The sequence below is a fragment of the Eptatretus burgeri genome, chromosome 7 (assembly GCF_056783735.1).
Source record: "Eptatretus burgeri isolate ZD-2024b chromosome 7, Ebu_testis_v1, whole genome shotgun sequence".
Taxonomy (NCBI): domain Eukaryota; kingdom Metazoa; phylum Chordata; class Myxini; order Myxiniformes; family Myxinidae; genus Eptatretus; species Eptatretus burgeri.
In genome coordinates, this window is record NC_140967.1 from 35,872,688 (window position 1) to 35,894,595 (window position 21,908).

At 48.9% G+C, this 21,908-nt stretch overlaps 1 protein-coding gene across 1 annotated transcript in view; it reads right to left on the bottom strand.

The window, feature by feature from the left end:
* Window positions 1-8,284: 8,284 nt before the first annotated feature.
* Window positions 8,285-21,908, bottom strand: part of LOC147023041 (ATP-binding cassette sub-family C member 4-like) — an 83,178-nt gene continuing 69,554 nt past the window's right edge. Inside the window, exon 3 of the mRNA XM_085888039.1 lies at window positions 8,285-8,761. Coding sequence (XP_085744165.1) covers window positions 8,530-8,761 — 232 coding nt within the window. The 3' untranslated portion in view covers window positions 8,285-8,529. The remainder of the gene's footprint in view (window positions 8,762-21,908) is intronic.

The following is a 21,908-nucleotide window of genomic DNA, read 5'->3' on the forward strand; positions in this document are numbered from 1 at the left end:
CGTACTATCGGGATAACCGAGCGGTGTTATTCGTCGACCTCGACGGTTCGATTAATTATCGGGCGTATTCAGCCCACTACCAACCCTTTACGTGAAGCAAGATGAGGATTCAATGAAAGAAATGACGAAGCGAAGCGGGAAACAGTTCAACACAAAGCACATTTATTCGCGATGAACGGAAAGCACACATATTCAATTCCACCAAAAGCACATAGAAAAGGAAAAGAAACACAATGCAATTTTACACAAAAAGCAAATGCGACAATGCAGGTCTAATACCGATTACGCGAGCACACGGCAACACTTATACAATTTTACTTCACAGACGGCGCCGACAACACATACCCAAAACCAAGGAAAAGAACACCCTCAAAGATGAGGCGGGCCTGAGGCCGAGACCGGGTCGGGCCTACCCGTCTGGTGATGAGACGCGGAGCGGCGATGGTGCCTCAACTCCGCGGGCCTCGCGGACAGAGTCTGGTAGGGGGTGGGAAAGGGGCCCCCTTGGTCGCACTATCTCAGCGCGGGGGGAAACAGGAGGGGGTTGCTGATGCTCGGGGGAAAGGAGGATTTCTACTCTGCCTCGAGTCCCGCGACGAGCGTCTCCACCTCGACCAGGTCGCGCCGTCGGCCTCCCTGGTGTGCAGCTCCCGGCACGACGCGAGCACCCCCTTGTCTGCCCTCGCCGCCTCTCCACAGTTCCGTCCCCTTCGCTCCGACTCCAACGTACACGACGACGACCAACTCCTTCTTGCTTCTTCTTCCCAACTCCACCGACTGCGAAGTCTTAACTCAACTCTACTGACGAACGCGGTCGCTTATATCAGCCCCGTGGCTTCGCCTTTGACCCCCTGCCTTCGACCTTTCACCTCGCTCCCCATTGGCCCGAGAAAAAGTGGGCGTGAATGCTTTTTGATCCATGAATTTGCATATAGCGACCGCCCTCCAACGCCCTGGAGGCGGGGCCAAATCGCCCCTCGCTCACCGATTGGACGGAACAAAAGTGGGCGTGTGTCGTTTTTGATCCGTTTTTGGAGCGGAAAATCCGTGGTTTTGTACACGCTGTTCGGCGCGCGCCCTGCACGAGTCCAATACCGGTACCCACAAGCGGCGCAAGAACGGTGGCGATGCGACGGTTGCGAGGTGTGACGGGAAGCGGCGCCGCGGTGGGTGGTTAATGTTGTGGTTGGTGGTGGTAACAATGGCGGTTGGTCCAAAATAAAGATAGTAAAAGAAAAACGGCTATCCTGAAGAGTCGCAGCACGCATAAATGACATGTATTCCCACTAGACAACGGGTTTGGGCCTAACTACACATATACTTACCGAGATACCTCACCTAAGGGACCTGAATGGTGGTTTGCGAATTTGGTAACCACAACACTACCCCCTCCCCTTTTTACAGACTCGTCCCGAGTCGTCAAATTTTCGTGTGCCATCATGTGTAGTTTTCCCCTCGTACATTTTACCTACGGATCCCTGAGTGCGACATTCATGGTATTCGTGTCCCCAAAATAAATAACCTGAGGGCTGCGTAACTACCTAAACAAACTCACTCACACGGACGACTTAAATAAAATTGCCGGCGCTAGGACAGACATTCCGGGGGCGCACTCATATTTACAGTACATCTTAACATTAACTTACAAATTTTACACTAAACCATGGCCCAGGATCAATGAGCTCTGCAAAAAGAAAGCAGTTAACAGGGAGCCAGGCTGCTCGCATGCAGTCTCTGGCTCAAAACAATGCAGGTGACAGGGAACGTGGCTGGCTGCTCACGCGCAGTCCAAGGCCTTCCCTTTTTGAACTGAACGCAGTGAACCACAACGGTGCATGGGCTGCACAAACGCAGTCTCCGTGCCAGCTCAAGTGGCACACGCAATGAGCACAACGAATGGATGGATGAACACAAACACGGTGCACGGGCCGCTACTGCAGGCCCGTGTTGTAGCTGCCAACAGGGCAGTTCTTGCAGCTTGCAAACTGTTGCCTTGCGGATCCTGGCGCACATGGAAATGAACAGGGGGGGCAAAGCAAAAATTGAACGGGGCGGTGAACCTGGGCAGTGGGCATGGCATGGCAAAGGCAGCAGGCAAACACAGCCCGCAGAAGAAGGCCGCTGCAGGCAAACACAGCCGGCAGATGAACTGGCCGGCACAGGCCTTGAAGAAAAACAGCCAGCAGATGAACTGGCCGGCACAGGCCTTGCAGCACAGCAGCTGCAGATGATCCGGCCGGCACAGGCCTTGCAGCAAAAACAGCCAGCCGGCTGAAGTTGGCCGGCCTCCGCCTTGAAGCAAAACACGGCCAGCCGATGAAGTTGGCCGGCCTCCGCCTTGAAGCAAAACACGGCCAGCTGATGAAGTTGGCCAGCCTTTGCCGTTCAGTGGAGGTTGGTGGAGGGAGTGCGGTGGTGCTGGCCACTTGGAAGGCGGGCTCGGACCTACCTACCTGTCTCCCTCCCACCTATCGCCTTTGCCTGTCACTGTACATACCCACTCCCTTAATTTGTCAAACCCCAATTTAGCCCCAACTTAATTTTTTTGTTGTTTTTATTTTTACTTCCCCACTATAAATCGTCCCCTAACCCCCTTTATCGTCCTTGTTCGGCTAACCTATCCTGTCACCTAGCCTACTCCCAACCCCTACGTTCCCTTCCCGGAGGGGAATAAGGGAGAGCTAACGTCCTGTGTCGAGGCCCAACGAAGCCTCAGAATGGCCTCCCCAGAGTTTGGCGATCTATAACCAAAGTGGGTCCAGCGGCCCACAACGAGAGCGAGGGGATGGATGGTGCGGAGGGGTACATCTCCTAATCTACCCTAACCATTTAACTGTTAAACTACCCCGGGGCTTTCAACAAGCACCTCTCGCTTAAACTATTGGTTCTAACAACCCAGATTCCCGTCGCCTGTGTTGGTGTCCTCACAATTTCGGGCCTCGCCCCCCAATTTTCACTCCGTGCCCTCACACGGTCTCCTGGCTGGGACACGTGGCTCCCTTTGGCAGGCACGACCCTCTGCCGAATCTCCCGCTATGGCACCCCCGGGCACTACACTGCCTCCGAGCCTACCAGCTCCCTACACCGGGGAGAGCCCCCCATGGCACCTCCCCTGAAACGCACACGTGGCAGGCTGGTTTCCCAGGCCCCTTTCCGAGGGTCACCCATGCCCACAACACTGCCCACGCGGCTAATGGTGCCCCGGGCCCCCGCACCAAGCAGGCGCACCCGTGCCCACTACGCTATCCCGGCCCCCCATGGGCCCTTGGCCTACCACGGCCGACTAGCCTGGTGCCCGGGGTACCCACTCAGCGATACTCACCTTTCGCAGCCACGCTCCCAAGCCCGTCAACAGGGCTCCTGCACCCCTCCAAATGGGTCTTGAGCCTACATTCCCACCAACAGCAAAACGACCTCCATTTTGTAAATTTGACTAACCCCCTAAACTCACTTTATACTGACCCCGGGGTCCCTTGGGCGGGAGTCACTCCTCCCCCCAATCACTCATCGCACCATGCATTCCCCATTCACTCCACACACACAGACCCGCTGGCCTCACTCACTCACCAAGCACATGCTTCCACTTCACTCACCGACAACTCTTCAACACACTCACCGCTGAACTCTGCCATCCTTCTATCTACATCCCCTAACTAACTCGTGCTCCCACGTCGTCCCTTACACTACAGCACGTTCCTTTTAACGCTACGTAGCTAAACTACGTCCCCTCTACACATTCACTGTCTGTCACTGTCTCCAAAAAAAAATCATTTTATTTCCCATCCTAAATCTGGCTACAATCCCTCTAACTAATCCATTCCACGGACCCCATGAGGACTTACCCCTGCCCCATGAAGTCGGTCTAGCTAAGCTAACCCTTCCCCCTAACTAGTTTTCATCCTGTGCCCAGGTAAGGGGGTCTTCCACCCCTTGCCCAGGAATCCTGTACACCCGAAAGTGAGGCTTGCTTTTTTTTTTTTTCCATGCGCATCACCAGCGCGGCAACTCGGAGCTCGCGCACTTTACACCTGCCCGTGACGTCATGCAGCTGCACGTGTTCCTCGTCCCTCCTTGGACTGTGCCATCCGGCAGAGATACCCCTCCTGCCGGATTCCAACCCCACGTGCAGCCATGGCGTCACCGTGTGCATAAAAAAAAAACACAAGCCCCACGTCTCGAGGGGTTCCCCACGCGAACACATGTGCTTTGCCCGTTGGAGCTTAACACACACGATCGCGTGGAGAACCCGTCCGGTCCAAATCCGAAATCCTGCCTAAACTTTGTCCGTCCGCGGGATCGGCAAATCCACCGCGTGAGTTTCCGGACCGGGACTTCACTCTCGCAAGCGAGCACGTGGCGGTCTCGTGCGTTGCACAGCACGAACCTCGTGCTCACTGCTGGGCGAACCCGGCACGGTCCCCGAAACAACCACAGCCGCTACTCGGCTTTCGTTTCTCCCATGTCGCCGTCGTCGCCATTCCACCCACGCACACCTGCGTGTTACGACGCACACACTCCACTCCATCACATTCACACCGGGAGACGCGGCTGCGTGCTCCCGCATGCCAACCGACATCTCCCTCACATACCGCTCTCTCACACACACGGTCTCCCTTGCATTCGGCCGTTCACTCACGCGTGCCTCACTACTCACACAAACCATACTACTCACACACGCGGGGGCACTCACCCGCGGTGCCTCATCCACACACCGTTCCTCACTCACACACGCGGGGGCACTCACCCGCGGTTCCTCACTCATACACCGTGCCTCACTCACACACGCGGGGGCACTCACCCGCGGTGCCTCATCCACACACGGCCCCTCACTCACACACGCGGGGGCACTCAACCGCGGTGTCTCATTCACACTGGCCGTTTCATCCACACACACGGCCTCACTCACACACACGGCCTCACTCACACACGGTGCCTCACCCACACACGGCGTGCTGGGAAGCACGTACCCTGGCACCATCGCCACCACACCACTCACACACGGGGTCGCTTCCACACACGGGGACGCACTCACACCTTGCACCACACACACAGGGACAACCACACTGGGGATTCGTGTCCCCACAAGGGTCTCCGGGGCCTCTATACCCCCCAAGCTCTCCGTGCACCCGTCCACAGCACTCCTCCCCTCGACCTCGCAAAGCACGACCGAACTCACCTGGTCGTGACTCGCCTCAAGGGGGCATACTCCCTCCCCTCGTTCCTGGAGGAGGCCACCCAGGTGCTCGCACTGGGTCCCTACACGCTCCGCGAGCTCACCCCCATTATCCTCCACTACCTCCGTGTGTGTGTGTGTGCGTCACTTACCTTGTCATTATCATGCAGTCTCTATTTTTTTTGTCTCCCGTGTCTCTATACATTTATAAGTTTCTGTTGTCCCATCCTGTCTCTTCGTCTCCGCTTCTTTCTGGCGTCTTTCCCTTATCTTTATGTAGGTCAACCTTGCTTTCTCTTTAAGTCGCTCCCGTCCTTCCCTGTTTTTCACTCCTTGCTCTTTCACGATCTCCGCGTACCTCATCCTTGCTTTCCGTATTAATTGTTCTTTTCTCTCCCTCGCAATTACTTTCACCTCGTCTCTTGTCTCCCGAATTACTTTTTCCTTACCCGCCTCCACCGCGGGCCTGTCAGCCGTTGCACCCCCTTCCAGCTCGTTTGCTCCCACACGTGGAGTCGCCATTCCCAGCTCCCTGGTCACGGCCTTCATGCCCGCCTGCAGGCATCGGCCCATGTTCTGCGTCTCACCCCGGAGCTTTTTCATTTCTTCCTTCATGTTTGCTTCCATTCCGTTTATTTGCTGTGTATTCGCATCCATCCTCGTTTTTACTTCATTTGTATTTGTATCCATCTTTTCGTTCATTTGTTGTGTATTCGCATCCATCTTTTGTGTATTCGCATCCATCTTTTCGTTCATGCCTTTCATTTCGTTTTTCATTTCGTTTTTCATTTCATTTGTATTTGCATCCATCCTTGCTGTCATTGCCGCCAGCATGGCGCATAGCTGGGCCATGTCGGATGCACTCAGCTGAGCCGTTTCGGCAAGGGTTGGGGAAGGGTTTTGGTGGAGGGGGGGGAGGTGTCATACGCCGCGGCCGCTGCCGCACCCATTTCGGGCTCTGGGTTCAGTTGGACGAGTTCATGTTCCTGCACGGGCATTCCATCCTGGGCCATGGATCCTACACATTCTACATCCATTTCTAATACCCCCGGCTCCCGCTCGCCTTGAGACGCCATCTTGCTTCTCGTGAAGGGTTAATTTAGCTCGCTCGTAATTTGGAGGGAATCGGGGGTCGCTTCTCTCACCCCTGGACCGATTCCCGTGAATTTAGCTGGAGACAGGAGAGCCCGTTTTCCTGTTCTCCGATACCAGTGCCGCGAGGAGGGCGATGGATTTGTATCGCACGACCTGACACCAGTGTTACGGATTCGCGCCCGCCGGCGTGCTGACGGCCACGTAACTCGAATCGCGGCAGTCGCCCACTGGACGGACAATCCAGTCGTGACCCTCTCGGACTAACGCCGGGAACCAGTCACGGGTGGACCTTGCGGTCTCACCGCGATCGAGCCAATCAGCCCCCGCGTGGGATAGGGTTGCTCGCCAAATTCGACCTACCTAAGTACCCACACGGAGGGTAGACCGGGCGATCGCACCTCGCCGCAGGTCGACTTCGGACACGGGCCACTTAAGCGACCCGTTCCGTACTATCGGGATAACCGAGCGGTGTTATTCGTCGACCGACGGTTCGATTAATTATCGGGCGTATTCAGCCCACTACCAACCCTTTACGTGAAGCAAGATGAGGATTCAATGAAAGAAATGACGAAGCGAAGCGGGAAACAGTTCAACACAAAGCACATTTATTCGCGATGAACGGAAAGCACACATATTCAATTCCACCAAAAGCACATAGAAAAGGAAAAGAAACACAATGCAATTTTACACAAAAAGCAAATGCGACAATGCAGGTCTAATACCGATTACGCGAGCACACGGCAACACTTATACAATTTTACTTCACAGACGGCGCCGACAACACATACCCAAAACCAAGGAAAAGAACACCCTCAAAGATGAGGCGGGCCTGAGGCCGAGACCGGGTCGGGCCTACCCGTCTGGTGATGAGACGCGGAGCGGCGATGGTGCCTCAACTCCGCGGGCCTCGCGGACAGAGTCTGGTAGGGGGTGGGAAAGGGGCCCCCTTGGTCGCACTATCTCAGCGCGGGGGGAAACAGGAGGGGGTTGCTGATGCTCGGGGGAAAGGAGGATTTCTACTCTGCCTCGAGTCCCGCGACGAGCGTCTCCACCTCGACCAGGTCGCGCCGTCGGCCTCCCTGGTGTGCAGCTCCCGGCACAACGCGAGCACCCCCTCGTCTGCCCTCGCCGCCTCTCCACAGCTCCGTCCCCTTCGCTCCGACTCCAACGTACACGACGACGACCAACTCCTTCTTGCTTCTTCTTCCCAACTCCACCGACTGCGAAGTCTTAACTCAACTCTACTGACGAACGCGGTCGCTTATATCAGCCCCGTGGCTTCGCCTTTGACCCCCTGCCTTCGACCTTTCACCTCGCTCCCCATTGGCCCGAGAAAAAGTGGGCGTGAATGCTTTTTGATCCATGAATTTGCATATAGCGACCGCCCTCCAACGCCCTGGAGGCGGGGCCAAATCGCCCCTCGCTCACCGATTGGACGGAACAAAAGTGGGCGTGTGTCGTTTTTGATCCGTTTTTGGAGCGGAAAATCCGTGGTTTTGTACACGCTGTTCGGCGCGCGCCCTGCACGAGTCCAATACCGGTACCCACAAGCGGCGCAAGAACGGTGGCGATGCGACGGTTGCGAGGTGTGACGGGAAGCGGCGCCGCGGTGGGTGGTTGATGTTGTGGTTGGTGGTGGTAACAATGGCGGTTGGTCCAAAATAAAGATAGTAAAAGAAAAACGGCTATCCTGAAGAGTCGCAGCACGCATAAATGACATGTATTCCCACTAGACCACGGGTTTGGGCCTAACTACACATATACTTACCGAGATACCTCACCTAAGGGACCTGAATGGTGGTTTGCGAATTTGGTAACCACAACAATATATATATATATATATATATATATATATATATATATATATATATATATATATATATATATATATATATATATATATATATATCCAAACATGGACGCACACATGCGCACGCACACATGCGCACGCACGCACGCACCTCGACTTCAGACAAACACATCTAGTGATTATGGGGAGGGGTGCGTGATGCCATCTTTATGACATCGCTTTTCTCTCTGCACTGAGCAGGGTAATTAACGAGACATTTTCTCTTCCCTATGGATCCCAATCTATGCGGATTATCCATTCCACACTCTATCTTCTAAATGCTAAGCGTCATAGAAGGAAGCAGCACGTACCATTTTTTAAAGTCTGGTATGACTGGGCAAGGGTTGGAATCAAACCGCTGACCTCTCAGACTCAGAGCGGATGCTCTAACCATTATGCCACCGAATCTGGTTCAATTTTGATTACCAATAAATGACGAGGCTTTTGCCAAATGATAAAGAAATGCTGATGCAATAAAGATCAACACAATTGATAGCAAATTACAACAGCAAATGTGACATACCTCAGTAAAGGCAAAAAAGCCAAGAATGATGTACATCTTCCAAAAACAATGGACAATTGCTCGTGATAGGCTGGGCTTTCCCTGCTTCTTCGATGCTCTTTCCAGCTCTGCCTTCCAGCACCTGAACATAGAGGCATGGAGGTGAATGTCACAAGGCACAACGAAGGAAGTGATGCAAACATAAACTGAGGATTATTACATTGAGGTACAAGTCAGACTAAAGCAAATGGTGCAAGGATAAATTACAAGCACAGCTGACCCAACCTTCTTTAATTACATTAACAGAGACAATTTTTTTTTCACTTTCTCTCTTATTGGTGAATATTATGAGGAACGAAAAAAAAGTGGAAAAAAGTGGCTCGGATGGGATTGTGTCGGCAGTACGGTTACAACAAGGAACTAGAAAGAATCCCAAAATGAAAAGCCCACCTGCGTCCGCTTGCTACTTGAACTAAACTTGATGAAAGGAACAGCTAGAGCTAGAAAGTAAATTTGACACGAGTGCATCAATGGACATGCCTTCTCCCATGTTAGATGTCAATCCACTGTTACATTTAATCTCAATTAACTATTTGAGGGCTGTGTGCCACGATCACAGCCCAATCTATATGGTTTGTTCTGATTTAAGTGTTTGTTCCTATGGTTGCCTTATAAACAATAGACGTTTTATTCAGTTTGCCAGAAAAAAATTCAGCACTCAAACAGTTAAATGTCACATTTAAATAAATGAAAGGACCCTTGAAAGAGAGCGAGAGCGGGAACATAAGTACGAGTTATGGTTTATGATCTGCAAAACGATATTTAAAGGGCACATGGTCTTTGTTCTTTGACTTGTTAGACTCACAATTGAATCCGTTCATCCTTGTATTTTAGTCCATAAATGTGTCATGTATGGTTGAAATCTTTTGAGTGGTTCATAAGTTGTTGACAGTAAAACAGTTTTCAATCGAAGGACACTTGATCTTAGGCCTTTGATCTTTTAAACCCAAAAAATAATCAGTTTATCTTCGTATTGCAGTCCATATTAACCGGAGATGGATAGATAGCTGGAAGGACAGCCGAAAAACGCAACGTCTCTGGCGCTTCAGTGGCGGGGGCATTAAAAAGAAAATCTAAATTTATTAAATAATCTTCCCCATGTTCTCAAAAATAAAGGTTTGTGGAAAATTTGATGACAAAGTTCAAATGGTAAAAAGTTATGGCTTGCAGAGTTATGGCAGTTATGGCTTTGTACTTTGGTCCGTGTGTTTCACATTGGTTAGATTGCCATGTAACAGGGATCCGTCAGAGCAAGTCATCTGTTGCATGTAATGCTCAGGAGGCAGCGTATGTAATTTATAGACAGGGTCGACAGATTAATTAGATATATGCAAAACCTGTTGTTTGTAGGTGGGGCTCGGTGTGGACTTCTCATCGCAGAGGAACACTTGTGTGAAAGGCCAACTACGATATCTGGCTAGTGTGTGCCAGCCATGGTGGCACAGTGGGCTGTAGAGCCCAGAAGAAAAGAATATTTTTATTAGGACCGCCTCTGTGGGTGGCACCCGAGAGAAAGAGGAGAAATCGGTGCACGGGGTCCATGGAGGGTCCACCAGAAGAGGCTCGAGGACCAGTAGAGGCTCGAGAGTCCATGGGCAGAGGAAAAGTAGACTCGAGAGTCCACGAGCAGAGAACCAAGAGAGGCTCAAGTCCACATGAGAAAACAGAGAGGGCCATGTGAAAGGATGACGGAGACCTTTCTTGGAGGAGGAAGTCTCGCGTGGAATCAACCCAAGCTGGGATTAGCCAGTGTTTTTAGAGGGCTTGGAGTTGAAAGGACAAAGGGGGTCATGTGGCCTGGTTGAGCAGCTACTCATCACTGACCCTACTTGTGGCCGATTTACTTAGTCTTTGGGCACCATCGTTACTGGCTCTCGTCTTGCACCTGGTTTCTTAAAACGGGCTGCAATGTGTTGAACTGCGTTCACCCGACACGGAGAAAAGGGAAGTCCCGCCTGCATTACTATGATGTTCTCAAAGTTTGATCTGTGGCACCCAGTGGGTTAGGATTTGAGCATTTATTTCTCACTCATTGTATACAAGTTTCCATATCCCCATTTAGCTCTTCGTATCTTTTGACTCGCTTGGTTTGTTCCATTTATTATAGCTTCTTGTCCACTCTCTTCCCTGTACGTTGCTTTATAAAATAAATCATTTAAAAAGGTAAGAAATCATGATTCAGCTATCTGATTTCCGTGTTTGTTTGCCGTCGTTTCGGCTCATTTTGTCGACCTTGGGGAAGGGTAAAGTAAAATTGAATTCAGAGCCAAAAGACCGTATTGACCATCTCTCGGGTCAAAAGGTCCCAGCTCTGAGGAATTCCATATTAATGGATACTTAGAAGCGACAATATGTTTCTAGCTTTTGATTGTTGAACCAATTCAGTGACCCAATATGCATATTCTGTCCAAATTTCAAGTCATTCGAATGAAAATTGCCAATTTTATGTGACCTTGACCTGGGACCCAATTAATAATTAGTGTTCTCCATATTCTCATAACAAATGTTTGTTGAAAATTTGATGAAAAAAGCTCAAATGGTAAAAACGTTATGGCCTGGACAGAGACAGACAGACAGACAGAAACATGATTGCAAAACCCCACCTCCCACTGTGCAGGTGGAGAGCCTAATTAAGAGAGTCAATCACGAAACTGCAGGGGTTCCATCATCATCTCGAGAGTTCATAGAATACAATATCCTGCATAGTGTTCAAGTACATAATACTTCAATTTTAATAACATATTGATTTCAAAGATCGTTAAAAAAAATCCGGAAGTTTAGCACAACTGTTGTAGTCTTATATACAGGACATCACCCATATAAACTGTCATAAGACGACGTTGAGTCGCAATTTCGGAGATGGAGGCTTCATTGATAGATTTCCAAACGTGGATTTATGGGCACATAAACTGATCAATAAGACAATATGCTAATCATTAAAGCCGCAGGAGATCGTTAACAATAGTGAATGCATGCAGTGTTGTTGGCTATCATCATATATCTAATTGTGACAATAAATCGTATCATTCAATGTCAGTCAGGTCAGGTTCGATCTGTGACCTGCTACAGGTACCATGTAAACCTGTACTAACCTGTTCCATGGTCGGGTTGTCGGCGACTAAACCGTCTCCCCCACCAGGTTTTCTGGTGAGGAGGGTGTTTGGATATGGACACCCAGCAGGATTAAAAACAAAACCTGTCAAAGGGCGGAGGAGCTCCTTGTGAGCCAACGGCCATCCATATCTAGTGCCCAACTGTCTGCGGACGTCCTCCTGCAGTTGGGTCACTTCTTATTAGGAGGTTGGTGGCAGGATTTGCACTCCGGCCACCGTAAAACCCTTCATTCCGCAAAACGCAAAAACGCAAAAAAATCTGAAAACCCACTCCGTGGGAGTACCTCCTGTGCAGCTTCCCTTCGCAGGGCAGCTCACCGGATGACGGGATTGGGGCAAAGCCTTCGGGACCCCCAATCTTTGATGATAGGAGGGAAACCACGGGGTAACATCCCTGGGTCAGATTGCGGGAGAGTGTGTCAGAGAGGTGCTGAGGTGTCGTCCACCAGACGGCGGTCTCCTTGGGTTAACCTGAGGCGGTCCCTTCGGGTGGGTGCCTGGAATGTCTCTGTTATCACCTGTCTCTGTTATCATCTGAGCTCAAGCGTTTGGACATCGGGATTGCAGCTCTCTCTGAGGTTCGGAGACTGGATTGCGGCGAGATAATGGTTGGTGGTTACACCTACTATTGGTCTGGTCGCTCTGATGGTTACCATACCCAAGGAGTTGCTGTAGCTGTGTCCAATAAGCTGACCCCAATGATAATTGAGGTAACACCGGTCAACGAGCGTATTACGAGATTAAGGATTCGTCACTCCTTAGGTGTCATTTCCCTGGTCTCTGTTTATGCTCCGACTGAGGCGAGTGATCTCACTGTGAAGGACAGATTCTACGCCACACTCGAGTCTGTGGTTGATCAGTGCCCCAGACGAGATACACTTCTAGTCTTGGGGGATTTCAATGCATCGACTGGAACTGATGGGGATGGTTATGAGGTGTGTGTTGGTCCCCATGGGTCAGGAACTATGAACCAGAATAGCACTAAGTTCCTTGACTTTGCAAGAAGTCATGGACTTAGGGTGGCTGCTTCATGGTTTCAGCGCCCACAAGCTCATCGCTGGACTTGGTATTCCAACGCTGGCGGTGTGGCAAAGGAGATTGACCATGTCCTCATTGACGGTCGTTGGAGGATGATCTAGAACTGGAGGGTCTACCGGAGTGCTCAGTTCCTCAATATTGACCACAGGCTTGTTGTAGCAACTCTAAAGCTGCACCTTAAATCCTGGAGAATGGTACCATCCCAGCCTAGGCTGGATGTTGCCAAGCTCAGGGATGAGAGAGTAGCTGAGGAGTTTGCGAACAGGCTGAGTGGACACTTCGATGGTCTGGGTGCTTTGGGGGGTCCTGAAGAGTTGTGGAGCGCCTTCAAGACCACCGTCCTTGATGTTGCCGGTGGATGCCTTGGAGCTCACGGCAGGGCAAAGAAGAATTTTGTCTCTCAAGGGACACTGGATACCATTGACCAGAGTCGCAGGGCCAGGCTGAATGGCAGAGCTGAGCTGTTCAGGGAACTGAGGCGTAAAACTGTACGTGCACTGAGGGTGGACAAGGAGGCCTATGTGCGAGGAATCTGTGAGGGGGTAGAGCATCACCTGTGGACAGGTGATTCTCGTCCCGCTTACAGGGGAATTCGCGCATTATGTTCATCCAAGCCCATCCCTCGGAGCAATGCAGTTCGAGCAGAGAGTGGTAGGCTCTTGACAGAGGAGTCTGAAGTGAAGGCCCGCTGGGCCGGTTACTTTGAGCGGTTGTACCGGGCTGATCCCCCAGCTGTCAAGTTGGACGTCAAGGGTGTTACAATCCCTGTTGCTGACCCTCGAATCAACTGTGGTCCACCTTCGCTTGTGGAAACACGGGCTGCGGTGAACCAGTTGAAACAGGGCAAAGCTCCAGGGATCTGTGGCATCCATGCCGAACTTCTCAAGGCTGGTGGAAATGCTGCACTCGTGTCGTTGCATGCAGTTTTGTGCTCTGCCTGGAACACAGGCATCATCCCAACTGATTGGAAGAGGGGCCTTGTTGTCCCTCTCTGGAAAGGGAAGGGTGATCGCCAAGACTGCAACAACTACCGAGGGGTGACGCTGCTCTCAGTGCCGGGCAAGGTCTTTGCTCGGATAATTCTTGATAGGGTTCGCCACCATCTGCTTGAGCACCAGCGTCCAGAGCAGTCAGGCTTTACACCAAAGAGGTCAATTATTGACCGTATCCTTGAACTTCGTGTCCTCACCGAACGCAGACGAGAGTTTCGGCAGGGGCTGCTTGCAGCCTATGTTGATCTCTGTAAAGCGTTCGATTCAGTGAATCGGGATGTCCTCTGGAGGATTCTTGGTCTACGTGGGGTGCCACCAAAACTGATCGATCTGATGTCTGAACTCTACTCTGGTACTGAGAGTGCTGTGAAGTGTGGTGGGACCATCTCTGACTTATTTCCAGTTGTTACTGGAGTTCGTCAGGGATGTGTACTTGCCCCCACACTTTTCAGCACTTGTATGGACTGGATTTTAGGGAGGATGTCTGAGAGATCAAGTTGCGGTGCATCGTTTGGAAATGTCAAGATCTCGGACCTTGATTTTGCAGATGATGCAGTCATCTTTGCGGAGACTTTAGACATCCTCTTGGGGGCCCTCGAGGTGCTGAATGAGGAGTCGGAGCCGTTGGGATTACGGGTTTCTTGGGTCAAAACTAAGATCCAGGCTTTCGGTGACATCTTGGATGCTGCTGTCCTGTCTGTGTCTGTTTGTGGTGAGGATGTTGAGGTCGTGGAGAGATTCACTTACCTTGGCAGTGATATTCATGTCTCTGCTGGCTGCGAGTCAGAGGTCAATAGACGTCTGGGTCGGGCCTGTGGAGTCATGGATTCACTGGATCATGGGGTGTGGCGCTGCCGGTACCTGTGCGGGAAGACGAAAGTCCGAGTCTTCAGGTCCTTGGTACTTCCAGTCTTGCTCTATGGGTGCGAGACTTGGACTCTGACCAAGGATCTGAGACGGAAACTTAATTCCTTTGGTACCAGGTCTCTTCGGAGAATCCTTGGCTATCGCTGGTCGGATTTTGTGTCCAACGAGCGGTTGCTGAGAGAGACTCAGATGAGATTTGTTACCTGCATAGTCCGTGAGCGTCAGTTGCGGCTGTATGGACATGTGGCTCGTTTTCCTGATGCTGATCCTGCTCACCAGATTCTCTCAGCGAGGGAGTCTCATGAGTGGAGGAGGCCAGTGGGCCGACCACGTGCCTCATGGTTGCAACAGGTTGACCATCATCTCAAGGAGATGGGGATGGGCCTGGCATCTGCCTGGGGGTAGCAACTCTGCATCTGCCAGATGGAGGCCCCTGGAGTACCGGCGGAAAGTGGACGCAGCGACGCGCTGTTCTGGCACATGCTCCCATACCTGACCTGATTCAATCCTGCCATGCTCAGCCATCAAGGAGAAGCAACTGAAAGGCTGTCAGAGAAACAGAGATTGTGATGGCTGTCTCGATTGAACAGGGCCAATTTCATTCTTTCAAAGCAGACAATAATACGGTAGTTTGTCGCGCACTCGCATCATCACTCAAGCCATCATCTTGAAGAAACAAAAAATGATTGTCGGACTCCAGACTTGTAGGCTTTCCAAGTCTTGTGAAGCATATACACTCTAGTTGTAAGTGAGGGAATTGATGATGCTACGTCGGGCCAATGATTCCCATTGCTGCTCCACTTTTTCCTTGGGAGCTCATATGGATCTTTATCCTCAATAAATGGCAGCTTATCAAAATACCTCACGTTGGAAATGGTATCTAATGTATCCCGATACCTCACTTGCACCTTCGACTCTTTTGATGTTACTTTCCGACTCATTTTGCAGCCTATTAGCGATACACGCAATGGCAATACTAATCTTATCCGTAAAGATGGCGGCCATGAGTGAAAAACCTGGAAGTACTGTCGTGATGTCACTGAAAAGCTCAATCGATCACCGCAGAACGTAGCGTCAATCGCATCTTTCTTCACCCCAATACTGTCCCTCTCACATGCCATGCCCTCTCATGCTATATAATCGATATATAGCACGGCTTAGAAGCATTATGCAGGTGCTTTGTGTTCTACAGTGTTCAAATATATAATTCAGTTTAAACTAGAACGGCGCTCGTAGAGCACATAGTCTCTCCTCGCATGCTCATTCTGAACAAAAATATATTATGATCTTATCTTTAAAAAAAAAGAAAAATATCTTAATGTGTCATCGATTCAACAAATTATGGCTGGCATACCACTTCACCGATGACATCATTATTATCACTCGATATACCCCACGGGGAGTTGATGACATGTACCAAGTATTAATTTTTTTTCGTTGAGTGGTTCCGGAGAAAAAGATGTCCAAATGTTTTCCTTCAATCCAATATGGCTACCATAACATGTGACCAATGACATTAGAATTATCAGTATAATATTCTCCATGGGGAGTCCCTGCTATGTTTAAAGGTTTGCATCGATCAGACAAGCGGTTGCAGAGAAAAACATTTTTAAAGCGAAAACAGACATGGGGACACACACACACACACACACACACACACACACACACACACACACACACACACACACACACACACACACACACACACACACACACACACACACACACACACACGCAGACCAGGGACGTTGCAATAGTCTTGCATCCCCTTCGGGGCAAGACTAATAAAGGTTTAAAGATGTATAAATAAATTCTGGGTTTTACTGCCATTTTACCCAGAGTCTATAACATCACCCTATCTAACACGTTGCACATTAGTTCATTGTGGCTGTTGTTTGTGTCCTTTATAAATCCCTTAAAAACTGTACGTTTCCTCTTTGGAACGATGTTTAATCTAGTTTGACTGCCAGGCCGACAGAGTAAAAGTATTACGTCAGTCCTCTCTGCACATGCGTGATCAGGACAAATTGAAAGTCAAAGTACAGTAAAATGAGAAGCTTGTCTTCCTAATCATGTTCTGACTTGTGTTTAAAATATAACATTTGATTTGAATAAGTTTTTCCTTGATCATAATCTGATCAGACAGATAGACGGATGGACGGGCATGAACCAATTTCTTCACCCTGCTTTTCACTTCGCGTGTGCGGGGTGAAGAAGGATTGAATGAATAAGAACATAAACTTGATCTTCAGAGAAACAACTTTGCATTGAATTACTGACGAAGGACTGCTCACTCATGAGGATAAATTTATCGACGAAAAAGTAGAAAAACGATAGAAGGATAGAGAAAGCTGTAACATAAAGAGTATGCATGCATTCAGATGGGCTCACAAGTGGCCAAGAGGTCCGCACACTCGCCTCTAGGCTGTCTAGCCTGCGTTTGAATCCCAACCCAGCTATAAACTGTCATCCTGGTGCTTCCCAGGTGGGTAATTCATCGAGGTGTGTGCCGTTCCTCGGATGGATGTTAAATGGGAATCCCATCTGGCAGCATTTGTTGGTGGATGTTAAATATCCATTGGGGTCCTTCACGAATAGTCGGCGAGCCATCGCAAGCACCATGGCCAAATTCAAAATCCCTGCCCTAACCAGCAGAGGGGATTGCATCAGCAGTACAGGTGCCCTCAGCCAATGATGCTACCCCACAGCCAAGCTGCATGTGAAAGAATAAAAAAAGACTTGTTTGGGTTAGCTAGTATTCACACTCAAGTAATTGGAATGTAGCAGAGTCGCATCGTCAAGGCTGACAGGATAACCTTTGATCCGTCTAATCTGGGTTCCATTCCTGACCCAAATAGAAACTATCCCTCTTGTGCTTTGGAAGCAGAGTGTTGCATCAATTAGTGTACCCATTCTTTGCTTGGGACATATTGCTGGCATTTTCTGGTGGATGTAAAAGATCCCATGGTGTCTTTCATAAGAGTAAGCTTTTGTGTGCCGACACCGCGTTCAAATTCTATATTCTTGTCTCAACTATGCCGACAGTCAAGCAAAGCAGCCACCCTTTTAAGATGCTTGACAGACCCAGAGCACATTCGGGACAAGACATCCCAGATAAATTTGGCCACCAGTGGCAGCAAGGACCCTGATGAGCCTGGAAAGAAGAAGTGGCACTGTTGTGTATACCTTAAATAAACAAGTAAAAAAAAAAGACATTAAATGTCTTAGCCCCCGTTGTTTTAGTAATTTTGCTGAATGGAGTTAAAGGGCTCACCCATAGTTTTGTATAACTAAAATGGCCATCAGTCTACCAGTCGGTTATCTTTGATTAGATTGCAAAATAAATTGAGGTGCATGTGTATGCCATCATGTACTGCGATTGTGCAAAGACTGAATAAAATCAGACCATGCATGTTGGGGTTGGGGACACATTTAAGTCACAAAATAGCCACCAGTCGGCCATCTTGGATCTGATCTCGAAATAAAATGATGTGCCTATGTAAGCCATCATTCGTTATCTGTGTGCCCAGTTTGAACATGATCACTGAATGCATATCCGAGAAATGGTTGAGGACGTGTTCGACATCAGGTTGTTTTTTGCAACTACAATGGCCGGCAGTTGGCCATCTTGGATGTGATGTTGAAAAAAAAAAAATCAATAATGACATGCATATGTATTCCTTCATGTGTTGTCTTTGTGCCAAATGCGGAAAAAAAAAAAAATCGATCCATACATGTTCGAGATATGATTGCGGACGCACGCGCGCACATGAAAAATCGAGACCAAATTCAGAAGCCCCCGTTTCGGACTAAATCCAACGGGGGCTAATAAAATTAAAACTATACCAAACATGAATGCTAGGATATCATTTATCAGAAATTGCAATAAAATCATCCGATCGAAATAGATAGTTTATATGGGGGATGCATTCCTGAAAAGGGCGAGCGAAATAGTCAATCAAAGCAATTTTTCTCACAATAATTAATGGAAGAACCGGGGATGCGCTCCTCACATGGCTACTTCATGTATTGCATTTCACTTTTTCCCTGTGATATTACTCTTTTTTTTGATTAATGGCAGTTATATTTTCATTCCACCTCACTCGAGCTGGGTTTTTCGAGCTGGATTCGTCGTGTTTTATGTTGTGTCTTCATCTAGGACGCTAGGTGTTTCTGTTGCATCCCATGCAATATTTCATGTCAATTCATTCATTGTTTGTCCAATTTGTTTAGTTTGTGTTGTATTGTTTATTGCCTGACACATCCTCCACGTGTTTCTCTGTGCCTTCGACAAGCAATATTATATTCCTATCTCATGATCTTTATCTCCGTTTGCCAAATTTGAGAATTTGAAATCAGAATAAGCATACACCTCACCCAACCCCCCCCCCCCCAAAAAAGCTTCATTTCCCCACTTTATGCATCCCTCCTCACTGCACCATCTCAATGCTTCCCCTTCACCACAATCATTAAATGCTTCCCCCTAACCCCACCCTTTCAAACCTTACACCACATGCCAAGCACAAAATCCTTCCTCCGCATCCCTCACACATACAAACATTCCCAAGCACCCCATATGCTCAAACCTTTCTCTGCACTACTCACACTCAAACATTCACCCTTACCCCACCCACCCCCAAAAGTCTCAACTTGCCCACACAAAACTTCCCCACACCCCCCATCCTGCATCCTCCGAATGCTTCCTCCCCCCATCTCTAAATGTGTGGACCTCAAACATCCGAGATCTCTGCTGTAACTTGACAGATATCTCAATCTAGGCGACTGATAATAAACCAGACATCATCCGATTAACAAAGCCTGGTGTTGGCTTAACAATTAAGGTGGCTGGCTTAAGATTTTAGGGTGTTGAATTCAATCCCCGTCAGCATTTCAATTAACACCAGGTTGGTTAACTCAGCCTATCACCCTTCCGAGGTCGGCAAAATAAGTACCAGCTTTCTGGTAACAGGGGCATTGCATCAGCAGCACAATGGCACTCACAGAAAATGATGCAGCCAAGCAGCCACAGGGTGCATACGAATAAATAAATCTGTTTAACAGAATCCTTCCTCCCACAGGACGCGTTTTGCAAAGCCAGATTGGCATGGCCAGCAGCCATCTCACTTCAGGACTGGTCTCCAATATCTACTGCCCCCGATGTTAACTCAGCCTGGGAATTCTTCCACAGAATCTGTCTGTTTCTGTTTCTGTCCATACACACACACACACACACACACACACACACACACACACACACACACACACACACACACACACACACACACACACACACACACACACCCCATCCAGTCTTCAATTATCCTACCCTTCTTCCCATGGTATGCTGAATCCTGAGGGAGTTGCTCTGAAACAATTTCCCTTATCTTCCTGGAAGGTTAATCTAACCGAAGGCAATCTCAATGCATTCCAAAAAAATCCGCAACAATTGTGTGTCCACTCTCAGGAGAGCCAGAAAACAACATCTGTCCAACCTCAAGGATGAACTTTCAAACTTGTCACCCTCCTCTAACACCCGGTGGTACCTTGTCAAGTCTGCCTATGGAGTATGCTCCCCTTCCATCCCTTCCCTCACTTCAAATAGCACCACAGCTGACTACGCTCATGAGAAAGCTGAATGCCCCAGCCCCCTTTGCTTTTTTTTTAATTAGAGTTACCCCCTCATCTTCAGCCTGCTCCACTGTGGACATGAAAAAGAGGTCCAAAGATTTCAGGTTCGGTAGAAGTGAAATTAAATTTAAAAAACAGTTTTGTATAAATCGATTGTTTCCACAAGTAAAATGAAATAACTATTGTTTGGTATTATAGTCATAAATGACATCAGCAAAGACTTAATGTCAATAATAATCGTTTAAAGTACATTTTACCCGACGGGAGTGGCTGGTACCTCGAGTATGCCGGGCAATGAGGGCACTTCCTCCAAGCACAGTGGCTGTGTTAAGTGTTTGTTTTGTCAGCATGTCCATGTGTGTGTAAGTGGTAGCTCCATTACGAGCCTTAAACCTTGTGTTGAAAAAAAAAAGAAGCCTGCTAAAAAAGGAGGAGGAGGAGGAGCAGGAGGAAGAGGAGATTGGAACCATTCTCTTTGCAGAGCGTTGGTGCTGCTTAAGCAGTCTCCTTGGCTCTTGGGCACAATCCTGGATGGGTCGCCACTCCAACACAGTACACCAGCATGCTGGCACTCATTTTGCTGACCTCGGAAGGATGACAGACCGAGTTAACCCAACCTGGAATTAATTCAACAGCGGAGCGGGATTTGAACTCAGGACCCTCAGATCCAAAGCCCACCACCCTAACCATTAAGCCAACACCAGGCATGAACATGCTGAAAAAGCATGTTCAAAAATATTTTTAAACAAACGAAACACAAAAATGGTCAATCTTAGATCAGCAAAAATTAACTGCATTTTTCAGTCTCGACTGATTGTGATGTCAACATCCACAAAAATTTTTTGGAGAAGTATAATAAGGGGTCACTTTCATCTTAAAACACCTGTGGCTAATCAACACTAACCATGTCTATTACCTCACCTCACACCCTTGTCCATTGTCTGAGCAATGTTTCAAGGCGAGTATGGCTGAAAAAGTGAAAAATACCCAACAATACCTCCTTTAGCAGGTATGAGACTAAAAATAATATTAAATTCAGCTTCAAAGAAGTCAAAATGGCGTTTGGGTCTGCACGTTTCCCCCACATGCGGTCCCAAATGCGGTGAGCTGTGAAGCGAGCCAGCAAGAATAAAGAAAGAAAGCACGTTTGCACATCTGTGAGCATTTATCTTCTTGGGATGACTCCCCTGAGTGCCATCAATGACCCCCTGTCAAGCAGCCAGGGACCCAGAGCACTTGGGAGGAAAGTCACATGGTTGGTTGTAACCAAAATTGCCTTTTAACAATGATGAACTTTCCTTAATGAGGATACACATCTGAACTCAAATCTCCAGGAGGAGCAAAGGGACACAAAGATCCCTCAGTGGCTGAGACGCAAGTTTGCGCGGCCACGTCATACAACAAGATTGTGGGTCAAAAATAAGAACGCTTGTTCCACCGGTGAGGAAATGTTTTAACCTCACCATGAGAAAGAGCTCTGCATTGGATTGAAAAACAAAAAGCTACAGAAGTTCTGCCTGTGTCAACACCACCAAAAACTAGACTGCAGACCAACAATAAGGGATTAAAAAATAAAATAAAATAAAAACGC